This window comes from Martes martes, assembly GCF_963455335.1.
Source record: "Martes martes genome assembly, chromosome: 17".
Classification (NCBI taxonomy): Eukaryota; Metazoa; Chordata; class Mammalia; order Carnivora; family Mustelidae; genus Martes; species Martes martes.
Genome location: NC_137905.1, coordinates 57,399,668 through 57,415,962, shown reverse-complemented (window position 1 = coordinate 57,415,962; position 16,295 = coordinate 57,399,668). Strand labels below are relative to the sequence as shown.

The 16,295-nt window shown below is 42.7% G+C and overlaps 1 protein-coding gene across 1 annotated transcript in view; it reads left to right on the top strand.

Annotated features, from left to right (window-relative positions):
* Positions 1-16,295, top strand: part of NLRP13 (NLR family pyrin domain containing 13) — a gene marked incomplete at both ends in the record, with an annotated part of 48,564 nt that overhangs the window by 6,887 nt on the left and 25,382 nt on the right. The window contains 3 exons of the mRNA XM_080828634.1: positions 11,374-12,539; positions 15,349-15,494; positions 15,826-15,921. Of these exons, the coding sequence (XP_080684760.1) occupies positions 11,374-12,539; positions 15,349-15,494; positions 15,826-15,921 (1,408 nt within the window). The remainder of the gene's footprint in view (positions 1-11,373; positions 12,540-15,348; positions 15,495-15,825; positions 15,922-16,295) is intronic.

Genomic DNA, 16,295 nt, shown 5'->3' with positions numbered 1-16,295 from the left:
TCTCTGCTTGACTTATTTCACTCAGCATAATCTATTCCAGTCCCATCCATGCTGATAAAAAAGTTGGGTATTCGTCCTTTCTGATGGAGGCATAATACTCCATAGTATATATGGACCACATCTTCATTATCCATTTGTCCATTGAAGGGCATCTTGGTTCTTTCCACAGTTTGGCGACTGTGGCAATTGCTGCTATGAACATTGGGATACAGATGGCCCTTCTTTTCACTACATCAGTATCTTTGGGGTAAATACCCAGTAGTGCAATTGCAGGGTCATAGGGTAGCTCTATATTTAATTCCTTAAGGAATCTCTACACTGTTTTCCAAAGGATACACCAACTTGCATTCCCACCAACAGTGTAAGAGGGTTCCCCTTTCTCCACATCCTCAATTTTTAACTTTTCGAGGAACCTTCGTGCTGTTTTCCAGAGTGGCTGCACCAGCTTGCATTCCCACCAACAGTGTAGGAGGGTTCTCCTTTCTCTGCATCCTCACTTACATCTGTTGTTTCCTGACTTGTTAATATTAGTCATTCTGACTGGTACGAGGTGGTATCTCACTGTAGTTTTGATTTATATTTCTCTGATGCCGAGTGATGTTGAGCACTTTTTCATGTGTCTGTTGCCCATTTGGATCTCTTCTTTGCCAAAATGTCTGTTCATGTCTTCTGCCCATTTCTTGATTGGGTTATTTGTTCTGGGTAAGTTCTTTATAGATAAGTTCCTTATAGATTTTGGATACTAGCCCTTTATCTGATATGTCATTTGCGAGTTTCTTCTCCCATTCTGTCAGTTGTCTTTTGGTTTTGTTGACTGTTTCCTTTGCTGTGCAAAAGCTTCTGATCTTGATAAAGTCCCAATAGTTCATTTTTGCCCTTACTTCCCTTGCCTTGGCGATGTTTCTAGGAAGAGGTTGCTGCGGCTGAGGTCGAAGAGGTTGCTGTCTGTATTCTCAAGGATTTCGATGGCTTCCTGTCTCACATTGAGATCTTTCATCCATTTTTTTGAGTCTATTTTTGTGTGTGGTGTAAGGAAAGGGTCCTGTTCCATTCTTCTGGATGTGGCTGTCCAATTTTCCCAACACCATTTGTTGAAGAGACTGTCTTTTTTCCACTGGACATTCTTTCCTAATTTGTTGAAGAATAGCTGACCATAGAGATAGGGTCCATTTCTGGACTCTCTATTTTGTTCCATTGATGTACATGTCTGTACCATACTGTTTTGAGGATTACAGCTTTGTAACAGAGCTTGAAGTCTGGAATTGTGATGCCACCAACTTTGTTATTCTTTTTTCTTAAAGATTTTATTTATTTGACAGAGATTACAAGTAGGCAGAGAGGCAGGCAGAGAGTAGGGGGGGGGAAGCAGGCTCCCCACTGAGCAGAGAGCCCTATGTGGGGCTCAATCCCAGGATCTGAGATCATGACCTGAGCTGAAGGCAGAGGCTTAGCCCACTGAGCCACCCAGGGGCCCCTGGTTTTCTTTTTCAACATTCCACTGGCTATCTCTGGTTCCATAAAAATTTTGGGATTATTTATTCCATTTCTTTGAAAAAAATTGATGGTATTTTGCTAGGGATTGCATTTAATGTGTAGATTGCTTTAGGTAAAAGACTTTTTCACAATATTTGTTCTTCCATGAGCATGGAACATTTTTCCATTTCTTTTTTTTTAAGATTTTTTAAAAAATTTATTTATTTGACAGACAGAGATCACAAGTAGGCAGAGAGGCAGGCAGAGAGAGAGGAGAAAGCAGGCTCTCCACGGAGCAGAAAGCCCAACGTGGGGCTCAATCCCAGGACCCTGGGATCATAACCTGAGCCAAAGGCAGAGGCTTTAACCCACTGAGCCACGCAGGCGCCCTGACATTTTTCCATTTCTTTGTGTCTTCCTCAATTTCTTTCATGAGTACTTTATAGTTTTCTGAGTACAGATTCTTTGCCTGTTTGGTTAGGATTATTCCAAGGTATCTTACAGTTTTGGGTGCAATTGTAAATGGGATTGACTTCTTAATTTCTCCTCTGCCTTGCTGTTGGTGTATAGAAATGCAACTGATTTCTGTGCATTGATTTTATATCCTGACACTTTATTGAATTCCTGTATGAGTTCCACCAGTTTGAGAGTGGATTCTTTTGGGTTTTCCACATAAAGTATATCATCTGCAAAGAGTGAGAGTTTGACTTCTTCTTTGCTGATTTGGATGCCTTTTATTTCTTTTTGTTGTCTGATTGTTGAGGCTAGGACTTCTAGTACTATGTTGAACAGCAGTGGTGATAGTGGACATCCCTGCTGTGTTCCTGACCTTAGGGGGAAAGCTCTCATTTTTTCCTCATTGAGAATGATATTCGCTGTGGGTTTTTCATATATGGCTTTGATATTGAGGTATGTACCCTCTATCCCTACACTGTGAAGAGTTTTGACCAAGAAAGGGTGCTGTACTTTGTCAAATACTTTTTCAGTATCTAAGAGTATCATATGGTTCTTATTCTTTCTTTTGTTAATGTCTTATATCACATTGATTGATTTATGGATGTTGAACTAGCCTTGCAGCTCAGGAATAAAGCCCACTTGTTTGTGCTGAATAATCCTTTTAATGTACTCTTGGATCCTATTGGCTAGTACATTGGTGAGAATTTTTGTTCCCATGTTCACCAAGAGTATTGGTCTGTAATTCTCCTTTTTGATGGGTTCTTTGTCTGGTTTTGGAATCAAGGTCATGCTGGCCTGATGAAATGAGTTTGGAAGTTTTCCTTCCATTTCTATTTTTTTTGGAACAGTTTCAGGAGGATAGGTATTAATTCTTCTTTAAATGTTTGGTAGAATTCCTCTGGGAAGCCATCTGGCCCTGGGCTCTTGTTTGTTGGGAGATTTTGGATGACTGCTTCAACCTCCTTACTGGTTATGGGTCTGTTCAGGTTTTCTATTTCTTCCTGGTTCAGTTTTGGTAGTTTATACGTCTCTAGGAATGCATCCGTTTCTTCCAGATTGTCAAATTTGCTGGTGTATAGTCACTCATAATATGTTCTTATAATTGTTTGTATTTCTTTGGTGTTGATTGTTATCTCTCCTCTTTCATTCATAATTTTATTAATTTGAGTCCTTTATCTTTTCTTTTTGATAAGTCTGGCCAGGGGGTTCTCAATCTTATTCTTTCAAAGAACCAGTTCCTAGTTTCATTGATTTGTCCTACTATTCTTTTGGTTTGTTTCATTGATTTCTGCTCTGATCTTTATTATTTCTCTTCTCCTGCTGGGTTTAGGCTTTCTTTGCTGTTCTTTTTCCAGCTCCTTTAGGTGTAGGGTTAGATTTTATATTTAAGGCCTTTCTTGTTTCTTGAGAAAGGATTATATTGCTATATACTCTTTCCTCTCAGGACTACCTTTGCTGTAACCCAAAGATTTTGAACAGTCGTGTTTTCATTTTCATTTGTTTCCATAAATTTTTTTATCTTCCTTAACTTTTTAACTTTTTATTTTTTTAAAATTTCTTTTCAGTGTTCCAGAATCCATTGTTTATTAAAATTCTTAAATTTCTCAGTTGACTCATTCATTCTTTAGTAGGATGCTCTTTAGCCTCCATGTATTTGGGTTCTTTTCAACTTTCCTCTTGTGATTGAGTTCTAGTTTCAGAGCATTGTGGTCTGAAAATATGCAGGGAATGATCCCAATCTCTTGGTGCCAGTTGAGACCTGATTTATGACCCAGGATCTATTCTGGAGAATGTTCCATGTGCACTAGAGAAGAATGTGTATTCTGTTGATTTGGGATGGAATGTTCTGAATATAAATGTGATGTCCATCTGGTCCAGTGTGTCATTTAAGGCCTTTATTTCCTTGTTGATCTTTTGCTTGTATGATCTGTCCATTTCAGCGAGGGAAGTGTTAAAGTCCCCTACTATTATTGTATTATTGTCAATGTGTTTCTTTGATTTTGTTATTAATTGGTTTATATAGTTGGCTGTTTCCACATTAGGGGCATAGATATTTAAAATTGTTAGATCTTCTTGTTGGACAGACCCTTTGAGTATGATATAGTGTCCTTCCTCATCTCTCATTATAGGCTTAAAATCTAATTTATCTGTTATAAGGATTGCCACCCCAGCTTGCTTTTGATGTCCATTAGCATGGTAGATTGTTTTCCATGCCCTCACTTTAAATCTGGAGGTGTCTTTGGGTCTAAAATGAGTTTCTTGTAGACAGCATATTAATGAGTCTTGTTTTTTATCCATTCTGATACCCTGTGTCTTTTGATTGGGGCATTTAGCCCACTTAACATTCACAGTAACTATTGAAAGATATGAATTTAGTGCCATTGTATTACCTGTAAGGTGACTGTTACTGTATATTGTCTCTGTTCCTTTCTGATCTATTACTTTTAGGCTTTCTCTTTGCTTAGAGGACCCATTTCAATATTTCCTGTAGGGCTGGTTTGGTGTTTGCCAATTCTTTTAATTTTTGTTTGTCCTGGAAGCTTTTTATCTCTCCTATATTCAATGACAGCCTAGCTGGATATAGTATTCTTGGCTGCAAATTTTTCTCATTTAGTGCTCTAAATATGTCATGCCAGTCCTTTCTGGCCTGCCAGGTCTCTGTAGATAAGTCTGCTGTCAATCTAATATTTCTACTATTGTATGTTACAGACTTCTTGTCCTGAGCTTCTTCCAGGATTTTCTCTTTGTCACTAAGACTTGTAAGTTTTACTATTAGATGATGGGGTGTGGACCTATTTTTATTGATTTCTGAGGGGGGGGGTTCTGTGCCTCCTAGATTTTGATCCTTGTTCCCTTCTCCAAATTAGGGAAATTCTCTGCTATAATTTTTTCCAGTATACCTTCTGCCCTTCTCTTTCTTTTTCCTCTGGGATCCCAATTATTCTAATATTGTTTCGTCTTCTGGTATCACTTATCTCTCGAATTCTCCCCTCGTGGTCCAGTAGTTGTTTGTCTCTCTTTTGCTCAGTTCTTTATTCTCCATCATTTGGTCTTCTATATCACTAATTCTCTCTTCTGCCTCATTCATTCTAGCAGTAAGATCCTCTATTTTTTATTGCACCTTGTTAATAGCTTTTTTAATTTTAACTTAGATTTTAGTTCTTCTATTTTTCCAGAAAGAGATTCTATAGTATCTTCCATGGTTTTCTTGAGCCCAGCTAGCACCTTGATAATCATCATTCTGAACTCTAGTTCTGACATATTACTAATGTCCGTATTGATTAGGTCCCTAGCCATCAGTACTGTCTCCTGTTTTGTTTTGTTTTTTGGTGTTGTTTTTCCACCTTGTCATTTTATCCAGATAAGAACAGATGAATGAGAGAACAAAATACTAAAAGGGTAATAATGACCCCAGAAAAATATACACTAGCCAAGTCAGAAGAGACCCAAAACCAGGGGGAGAAGAAAGCGGGGGGGGGGGCAATAAATAAATAAATAAATATTTATTTCTTTATTAGACTGGTGAATAGAACAGAGCCACACTTGATTTTGGTTGTATTTTGATCTGCTAGGAGAAACTACCTCCCAAAATTTTAAAGAAAAATTTATATATATAGAGAGAGAGTAAGGGATAGAATAATACTGTAAAGATGAAAATTTTAAAAGATCCTATAAAAGGAATTGATAAGAAAAGTTGGGAAAAAAGAAAAAAGGAAAGGACGTGATCAGGCTGGAGACTAGAGCAAAGCCATTCACAATATTTAGGGTATATTTTGATCTATTAGAGGAAGTTGTATCCCAAAATTTTAAAGAAAAAAACCTATATGTATATAAAAAAATAAGGTTAAATACAATGAAGGAATAGAATATGACTATAAAAATGAAAATTTTAAAAGATTTTAAAAAAGGTATTAATAAGATAAAATAGTTTGAAAACGTTAAAATAGGAAAGGAAAAAATTTTTTGAATAGAATAAGAAAAAAATAAAATTTAAAAAAGTTAACTTTGCATGACTAAAGGATCATGGGGGAAAAGCCATGAATTCTGTATGTTGCTTTCCCCAATGTCAAAGAGGTTACTGCCTATGTTCTCCTCTAGGATTCTGATGCATTCCTCTCACACGTTGAGATCTCTCATGCATTTCGAGTTTATCTTTGTGTATGGTGTAAGGGAATGGTCAAGTTTCATTCTTCTACACATAGCTGTCCAATTTTCCCAGCACCATTTGTTGAAGAGACTTTTTTCCACTGTATATTTTTTCCTGCTTTGTCGAAGATTATTTGACCATAGACTTGCGGGTCCATATCTGGGCTCTCTACTCTGTTCCACTGGTCTATATGTCTGTTTTTGTGCCAGTACCATGCTGTCTGGATGATTACAGCTTTGTAATAAAGCTTGAAATCAGGCAATGTGATGCCCCCAGATTTATTTTTCTTTTTCAACATTTCCTTAGCAATTCGGGGTCTCTTCTGATTCCATACAAATTTTAGGATTGTTTGTTCCAGCTCTTTGAAAAATGCCGGTGGAATTTTGATCGGAACGGCACTGAAAGTATAGATTGCTCTGCAGTATAGACATTTTAACAATGTTTATTCTTCCTATCTATGAGCATGGAATGGTCTTCCATCTTTTTGTGTCTTCAATTTCTTTCATGAGTGTTCTGTAGTTCCTCGAGTACAGATCCTTTACCTCTTTGGTTAGGTTTATTCCCAGGTATCTTACAGTTCTTGGTGCTATAGTAAATGAAATCGATTCTCTAATTTCCCCTTTCTGTATTTTCATTGTTAGTGTATAAGAAAGCAATTGATTTCTGGGGATTCCTGGGTGGCTCAGTTGGTTGGGCTGCTGCCTTAGTGTCAGGTCATGATCCCAGCGTCCTGGGATCGAGTCCCATATCGGGCTCCTTGCTCAGCAGGGAGCCTGCTTCTCTCACTGCCTCTGCCTGCCACTCTGCCTGCTTGTGTGTGTGTGCTCTCTCTCTCTCTCTGACAAATAAATCTTTTTTAAAAAAGCAATTGATTTCTGTACATTGATTTTTGTATCCTGCCGCATTACTGAATTGCTGTATGAGTTCTAGTAGTTTGGGGGTGAAGTCTTTTGGGTTTTCCATATAAAGTATCATGTCATCTGCAAAGAGAGGGAGTTTGACTTCTTCATTGCTAATTTGAATACCTTTTATTTCTCTTTGTTGTCTGATTGCTGTTTCTAGGACTTCTAACACTATGTTGAACAAGAGTGGTGAGTGTGGAGATCCTTATTGTGTTCCTGATCTCAAAGGGAAAGCTGTCAGCTTTCCCCATTGAGGATGATATTAGCTGTGGGATTTTCATAGGTTTTATGAAGTTGAGGAATATTCCTTCTATCCCTATACTTTGAAGAATTTTAATCAGAAATGGATGCTGTATTTGTCAAATGCTTTTTCTGTATCAATTGAAAGGACCATGTGGTTATTCTCTCTTCTCTTATTGATTTGTTCTATGACATTGATTGATTTGTGAATGTTGAACCACCCTTGCAACCCAGGGATAAATCCCACCTGATCATGGTGGATAATCTTTGTAATGTACTGATGGATCTTATTAGCTAGGATCTTGTTGAGAATCTTGGCATCCATATTCATCAGGGATATTGGTCTGAAATTCTCCTTTTTGGTGGGGTCTTTGCCTGGTTTGGGGATCAGGATAATGCTGGCTTCATAGAGTCTGGAAGTTCTCTTTCTGCTTTAATTTTTTGAAACAGCTTCAGAATAGGTATTATTTATTGTTTAAAAGTTTGGTAGAATTCTTCAGGGAATCCATCAGGTCCTGAGCTCTTGTTTTTTGAGAGGTTTTTGATCCCCTAGCTCTGAAGTTCTGTGGTTCTCATTGATCCGTGAGCTTGGTCTTGGCTGGATGTTCTTGCTGATCTTCTGGGGGAGGGGCCTGTTGCGATTCTCAAATGTCTTTGCCCAAGTTGGAGTTGTGCTGCCCTTGCCAGGAGCCGGGCTAAGTAATCTGGTCCAGTTCATACTCCGGAGCTTTTTTCCCCTGAATGGTTTCCATAGAGCTCTGGAGGACGGGAATGAAGATGGCAGCCTCCCAATCTATGCTGGAAGGAGCTGAGAGCTCGAGGCCCCACTCCTCAGTGCACCTCATTGAGAAGCCATCAATCCCTCCTGTCTCCCTGGTCTCTGGCTGTGCTCCGACCTCACCTGGCCTGTGACCAAGCATTTCTGTCTCTGGCGCACAGCCCCATTTGGAGTCTCCAAACCCAGCAGATTCCTGCCATGCACTCCCGAACTGTTTTCCCAGAGGAAGGAGGGTCTCCCTGGATCTGCTGCTTGTGGGGTCCCTGCTTGAAGAGCAGTGGGCCAACTGTGCCACTGATCACAGTTTAAGGTAATCCCAAGCTGAGGGCCCTTCCTCAGCTCCGTCTCTGCTGTCGGCTTCCCCACTCCAATACCTGGGGGCTCTGCCACATTCAGGCACCTTGGGTCTTTCTGTGACCCCGTGGGTCCTGAGCCACACTGTCCCCGCGAGGGCTCCACGCACCCCCACATCCCGTTTAGCCTCTGGAGCAACGTCCTTCAGTGGAACAGACTTCGACAAGTTGGGTTTTGTGCTCTGCTGTTCTGCTTGCCGGGAACCGGCCCTGCCCCCGCGATCTACCTTCCTGTTGCCTCAGATTCACTTCTCCATCCGTCCTACCTTCTAGAAAGTGGTTGACTTTCTGTTCCTAGAATTGTTTCTCTTCTCTTTTATCTTCGGTTGAGTTTGTAGGTGTTCAGAATGGTTTGATAACTATCTAGCTGGACTCCTGGGACCTGATGATATCTCGGTCTCCTACTTCTCCACCATCTTGCTCCTTCCTCCAACCCCTTGGTTTTTCAATTATCATGGTAGCTAAATATGTCTCCAGTTATTTTTGTGGAACAATCCATTTTCAGTGTCATGGATATAAATCTGTGCTAAACCACATGATACATCAGGAATACATGTTGTATTTCTTTTCTAGAGCCGCCATAATAAATTTCCACAAACTGAGTGGCTTAAATAATAGACATTCACTCCCTCACAGCTCTGGATTTGTCCAAAATTAAGGTGTCGGCAGGGTCATGCTTCCTCCTGGGGCTCACAGGGAACATTGTCCTTGTTCACCTGGCTTCTGGTGGAATTCCTGGGCTGTGGTCGCATCCCTCCAATTTCTGCCTCTCTGGTCACATGACCACCTCCTGTTTTGTGTCAGAATTCTGTCTCTTGTGAGAATACATTTGACTGCATTTAGGGCAATCCAGGATAAGTTCCTCTGCTCATGGTCCTTACGTTTGCTACACAAGATTCTGGGGATTAGGACATGGACATACGTGTGTGGGGGGGGAGGGGTCACTGTTCAGCCCACTACACATGCCTTTTTGGGGGAATTGTTGCCTGTTTTTGTTTGAGTTAATAATTCCTTTTTAAACTTTCCATGCAATTAGTATCTCTAAAATCTTTGGGAAGTCTAATGGAATTGGATGTAACAAGGAACCCATCAGCTCTGCCACCACTATTTCTAGACTGTTTCCTGAAAGCTGTACATCTTTTCCTAGACAATACCAGTTGCCCTGTATTTTCCATTTTGGGACTTGATTTAATCTCAAATTCCATTTTCTAATCTCAAATGTTGTCATCCCCTCTTTTCCCTAGATTTTACGTCCATCTGTCTTTCTCACCACCGTTTCAGGGGACCCGTTTTATAATAACTCAGAAAAGTGAGTATGAGGAAATTTCTTTGAAAGCTGGCCTGATAATTTCTCTAGTGCACCACTGATGAACGGCTTGGGTATAACTGTCCAATTTGAGAGTCATTCTCCTCAATGTTTCTGGTATTCCAATATCCTCTATTGCCCAGTGTTGACGAATCTTAATAACTTGTGATTTTTTTTACATTGTATTTGACCTGTGACCTATCTTTTACACTATGAAAGCTTGTGGGGTCCTCCACTTCTGTGTTCTGAAGTGTCACTGGGTAACTAGGTTTGTGGTCTTTACCCTCTTGATTAGGTTGGATGCTAAGCAGGACATTTAAATGTAAAAACATGCTCTTCTGCTCTCAGATAGCCTTGAGTTATCTTTTTTGGCATTAATTTCTTCTCTGTTCTTTTTCTACAACTCTAATTAGGTGTTGTTTCCTGTTCAATCATAACTTTTTTTTATGAAATTGATTTTTTTAATTATCTTGAGTATAGTTGACACAATGTTACATTAGTTTCAGGTTTACAACTTAGAGATGACCTTTCCCTTCTGGTGGGTAAAAGAAAAATGGTTTTCCATTCTTTCCTGCTTATTTGGGACTTACACAAGGGAACTGAGGTTCAAAGAAGTTGAAGTATCCACAAAGCATTGCAACCCTAAGTGTCACTATTGTGTGATTCCTACTATACTATTCTTTCCACCAGAAACGTGTGTGTGTGTGTGTGTGTGTGTGTGTGTGTGTGTGTGTAGTAAAAGGAATCATTATCCACCAAGATATTTAAGGCACGAACCTAGAATGTGTGAACAACTCTATTTTCTTTAGCATTTCCCCACACACTCATTAATTAGAAAGTATTAGTGATCTTACTGGTTCTACTCTCAATATATACTCAAAGTCCAGCCATCTTATTTTTAGTACAGTGCTCTAGTTCTTCACAGGCTCTGCTCAAGTGTTTTCACAAAGAACCAGGCACCTATTATTGTTGCTGTCATGTTATCAGTGGATATGTTGGACCAACCTACCCACTTTCACGTAGAAAACAGAAGCGATCGTTGGGCTCCCTGCTCAGTGGAGAGCCTGTTTCTCCCTCTCCCTCTGCCTGCCTCTCTGCCTACTTGTATTCTATCTGTCAAATAAATAAATAAAATCTTTTAAAAGAAATTAAAAAAAAACCGGAAGCGGCTTCATAAGTGGGCTCCTTGCTCCTCTCTTGCACCATAATCCCTTCTCCAAGCAATGGTGACCTTTGAAAAACGGAGATTAAGGCTTATTCTCCCTTCAGAAAAGAGATATTCATGACCAGCTTCTCCCCACAGTTGAGTACCCCCTGTCAGGCACTTTGCTCACTCTGTTCTAGAATGTTCCTATTCCCGTCTCAGGGCATTGGCACTAGCTCTTTACCCTGCCCGAAAGTCTCTTTCTATATCTTGGACTGGCAGCTTCTCAAGATTATGGTGTTAACTCCCCCACAGAAGCCTCTACAGATCCTTTCCCCCACCTTCAAAGGGGATTCTCAGTCTCTCTTGCGTTCTCTGTTTTTATTTTTGTGTATCCTCAAACTATTCCACTACCTTTGTTGTTTTATCCCACCATGGTGCTCCTCCCAAAAGTTGGACCCTTGAAGATAGAACTTGTCTTGTTCAAGGCTTTGTATAAGAACTTACTATTCCTAAGGCCAAAATTCATCCTGACCATTGCTGTGTTCTGTTTTGCCTCACTTCTCTGTTTTAGTTCACAGAAGAAGATACAGAGAGAGGATGAAGGCTAAAATATTGATGATGTGGGACAACATGCCTTGGCCTGAAGGCCACATATATCTGCGCAACGTGACTGAGAAGGAACACGAAGAACTGAAGAGCCTCCTGTATCCCAACAGGATGGGAGCCCAGCCACAGACGATTGTCTTGGAGGGAGTAGCGGGGGTCGGGAAGACCACCCTGGCCATGAAGGCCATGCTGCATTGGGCAGAGGGCTTTCTCTTTCAGCAGAGGTTCTCCTATGTTTTCTTCATCAGCTGTCATAAAGTTAAAGAGGTGAAGGATACCACATTCGCTGGCTTGCTTTCCTGGGACTGGCCTGACTCCCAGCCCCCCATTGAAGAGCTCATGAGTCACCCTGAGAAGCTCCTGTTTGTCATTGATGGCTTTGAGGAAATGGACATGCCCTCCAACTTGGACGCCAGCCCACCGTGTACAGACTGGTTTCAGCGACTCCCAGTCCACAGGATCCTGTTCTACTTGTTGAGAAAAGAACTGGTTCCCAGGGCCACTTTGCTGATCACAACCAAGGAGTATAGAACCAAGGATCTTAAAAAGCTGTTACTGGATCCATGGTTTGTACAAATCTTAGGGTTCACAGAGGGAGACCGGGAGGAGTATTTCATCAGGTACTTCGGTGACCAAAACAAAGCGAAGAAAATCTTGCGCTGGGTAAGAAAAAATGAAAACCTGTTTTATTTCTGCTCTGCGCCCATGGTGTGCTGGACCGTGTGCTCCTGCCTGAAGCGGCAGATGGCAAGAAGTCCTTGCTTCCAGCTGAGCACCCAGACAACCACCAGTCTGTTTGTCTACTTCTTCTCCAGCCTGTTTGCCAGAGCGGAGGTGAGTTTGTCGGCCCAGAGCTGGCCGGAGCAGTGGAGAGCGCTCTGCTCTCTGGCTGCAGAGGGGATGTGGTTCTGGAATTTCACATTTGCAAAGGAGGACCTCAAGCAGAGGCGCCTGGAAGCACCTCTCATCGACACTCTGCTCAGCTTGAATATCCTTCGAAAGGTCAGTGACTGTGACGGGTGTGTGACTTTCACCCATCAGAGTTTCCAGGTGTTCTTGGGGGCCATGTTCTATGCACTGGGGGGCACAAAAGGCTCCATGGGCAGTCCTGCAAAGCACGAAGAGATGAAGGTGCTACTGACAGACGCTTTGGCGGACACAAACTTCCACTGGAATCAGATGGCTCTTTTTTTCTTTGGTCTTTTAAAAAGAAACTTAGCAGGAGAACTGGAAGCCGCTTTGCGCTGTAAAGTGAGTCGCAGGATAACAGATGAACTACTAGAATGGGCAGAGGAATTAGGAGGTTATGACATTGTCTCCAACCGTTTTGAATTCCTACACTTTTTTGAGTGCTTGTATGAAACCCAGGAGGAAGACTTTGTAAGGCAGATTTTGAGTCCTCTCCTTGAAGCTGACCTAGATATTTTTGGGAATCTACAACTCCAAGTTGCTTCATTTTGCCTAAAGCACTGTCGACGGTTAAGTAAGCTAAGGCTTTCTGTCACCGTTCCCATCCCTCAAACGGAATTGACTTTCACCACGGAAACTCCAGAGTGAGTAATGCAAACCATCCCCCCCCCCCCCCCGCCAGGTTTCTTCCCAGGCTCTGCCCAAGTTCTTCCATGAAGAACCGGTGATGTGTTATGTTATCATTGGTTATGACTGACCAAACCTTCTGGGTCACTCCAATCCGGGAGACCATTTCCCTTTAGGTGTCCTATAGTGTTCCTTGGCTGCTTCTGCTGATGTCCTTCTAGGTAGGGTTTCTTTCTCAGGCCCTGCATAGTGAAGATGTACGTGCCAAGCCTTGTGCTAAGACCTCCACTTGTATCTGGCTGATGTCCATTGTTGAATGGAGGGTAGACAGTTACTGCCATTCATAGATGAGAAAACTGAATAAAAACAGAATTTGCTTGTGCCCGCGTGGCCACCAAGCAGCTCAGCCTGGGTCAATGCCCCGCCCTCTTCCACAGCTCCAGAGCTCACAATGCTGGTGCCCATCCTTTGAGCGCGATTTGAGGTGGGGTTGGGTCCAATGGTGTCAACTATATCCTGAACTTAATTTGTCCCTTTGTCTCCTGGAAGAAGAATCCCAGAAATACTTAAAGCACTTTTGGTTCTTATCCTATAACCTTTTCCCATTGCTGACACTGTTGACTTCCAGCCTAAGAGGTAAAGAGATCTGAGTGTCCTAATTATTTCAGGCCCTAAGGGTGTTTTCTAAACTCCTCTCTTGAGACAGGGGCTGCTATGTGTTCACAAATCCTTTGTTTAACCCTCAAACCTACAAAAAATACCAGTTCAATTTTGGTTGTACAAACAGAAATTCTGAGAAGACTAATCTCTTTGTGTTTATCCAGACTGGAATATTAGTAAGATGTTTGGTCTTGGTCTCAGAGTCATGAAAGTTCAATACATATTGGCTGTCATTTATTTGTCTGGTCTTAGATTTCCTAAAACCTAAACAGGGGACTTTGTTTAGGTAGTGGTCACTGTTGGGTTATGTGAGTCAGTGTCCTGGCTACCACATATTTTCCCCAGGATAATACCATTTATTGTAAGGATTAATACTCCATCAACCCCATTCCCCAACTTACACATCATCACCCTGAGGCTGAAGGAGATTTCTTGTCTTCCCTAATGGTGATAACAGACCTTTTGATGTGAAGGCCAGTCCTTGTTTCTCTACACTACAGCTCCCTTTCCTCAGTGGCTTTTACCTCTGTCTGTATCTCCGAATTAACGGGGGTGTTAAACATATGAATACATAGGCACGTGTGTGTGTCACACACACACACACACACACACACTACGGTCAGAAACAACCACTCCAACACACACACACACACACACACACACACACACACACACACACACAGGCTACGGTTGGAAACAGCCGCTCCCACACTGTAATTCTGGGCTCTCCATGTAGAACTTTATATCCTTCAGGTGTTTTAATGGGTTCTTTGCTTTACTTTCTTCACTGGAGATGAAAAGGTTAATTCATGACTTGGATGCTCTTTTACTCTTGTAAATGTCAAGAGCCTGCCACATTAAGGAAATGCTAAATAATAATCTTTTTTATTATGTTCAGTTCGCCAACATCTAGTCAACATTCATTTTTGATGTCGTGTTCAATGATTCATCAGTTGTGTGTAACACCCAGTGGTCATCCCAATGTGTGCCCCCCTCAGTCCCCATCACCCGTTACCCCCTCCCCCACCCCTCCCTTCAGTAACCCTCAGGTTGGTTCCTGGAGCCCAGAGTCTCTCATGGCTTGTCTCCCTCTCTGATTTCTTCCCATTCAGTTTTCCCTCCCTTCCCCTGTGGTCTCCCACATCACCGCTTATCTTCCACATCAGAGGAACATATGATCACTGTCTTTCTCTGATTGACTTACCTCACTCAGCATAATCCCCTCCAGTTCCAACCTTGTCAATGCAAATGGTGGGGATTCATCCCTTCTGATGGCTGAGGAATACTCCATCGTGTGTAGAATTTTAATACCCCTCCTAAGTTCCAGATATCTGTATAAACCTTTTTTAAAATCACAAAATCCTACGAGAGTAAGTTAGTATGTACATTTAGAGATAGAAAAATGGAGCACAGAGGTTAAATCATAGGTGGCACAGCTCTGAGTTCACCTTCAGCCTGTTTGACTTGAAGCCTGAACGTGAGAGGATCCTACCAACGGCCACCTCCCCTCCCTTACGGCGCTGCTTTCCTCTGAGAAGGACGGTGAGGATTGTGGGAATAAAACATCTGGGACTTAAAGAACCAGTACTTTTGCGGTCCTGGTTTTCCTGCCCAGTACGCCAGCGAATTCCTTCACTTCCCATGGGTCTGTTTTTGTCTCCTGTCGGCCACACTCTGGACGTCAGGTGCGGTTCACCTCAGTAACCTTCTTTCTCTCTCCTAAATGACAAGGCCACACTCCAAGACACATCAGTGGCAGGATGTTTGCTCCGTGTTTTGCCACGGGAGTGTGAGGGAGCTGGACCTGAGTAACAGCAAGCTTAACGCTTCTTCCGTGAAGAAACTCTGTTACGAGCTGAGAAGCCCAAGATGCAAGCTCCAGAGACTGACGTAAGTGTGGCGCACGGTGTGCAAGATTCCCACAGAGAACGATCCGGCGTTTTTCTCCTGGTTATTGCAGGGACGATCTTTTTCAGAAGGTAAGCTCGGGTGCTTGGGATAACAAATACGTTGGTACGCGTTCAGGCGAAGACCTGGTACTCCGTCGCGTGGTCTTGCGTGAGAGGTGCGGGCACGCGGACGGCCTTGCCCCCGGGACCTCTGCGCGAGGCTGCTGTTCCGAGCTGACTATGAAGGACTGGGAAGCTTGGAGGACGTGGCTGGGACGAGGCACTTGAGAGACGACTTTATGTGGGCCCCACGTGAATTGTTGGGCCTTAAGGGAAGGTGGGGAGTTCGTGCTCGGGCACTTCTTCACTCGGTGGGTGTTCAACGAGCATCTCCTCCTCATTCTGCGTCACCGCTGTGAACAGAAACGGCAAGTCCCACCTGCACAGGCTGCCCGTGTGGGAGGAACACACTTAGACGGCCAGCGCAGCGGAGGCGACACGGAGGCTTCCCAGAGCAGGAGGAGATCTGTTCGGGGACTCGGTGTGGAGGGGGAGCCTTCGTGTTGGGAGACAGGGAAAGCAGAAGGGCCTCGCCTGTCTAAAAGGTGTTGGAGGAAAGACCTGCTCGTGGGAGCTGACGCATCGTTTTGGACCGAAACCCCTCGTGTGATGTAAGCAGAGCTCACAGGCTCCCAAACCCGGCTTGAAGGTCGGGGCAATGGAGGTGGCCCTTGAAGGAGAAGCCAGGGAAGAGCCACCTGACGGAGGACAGACCGAATGTTAGGGCTGGGGAAGGCGTTGG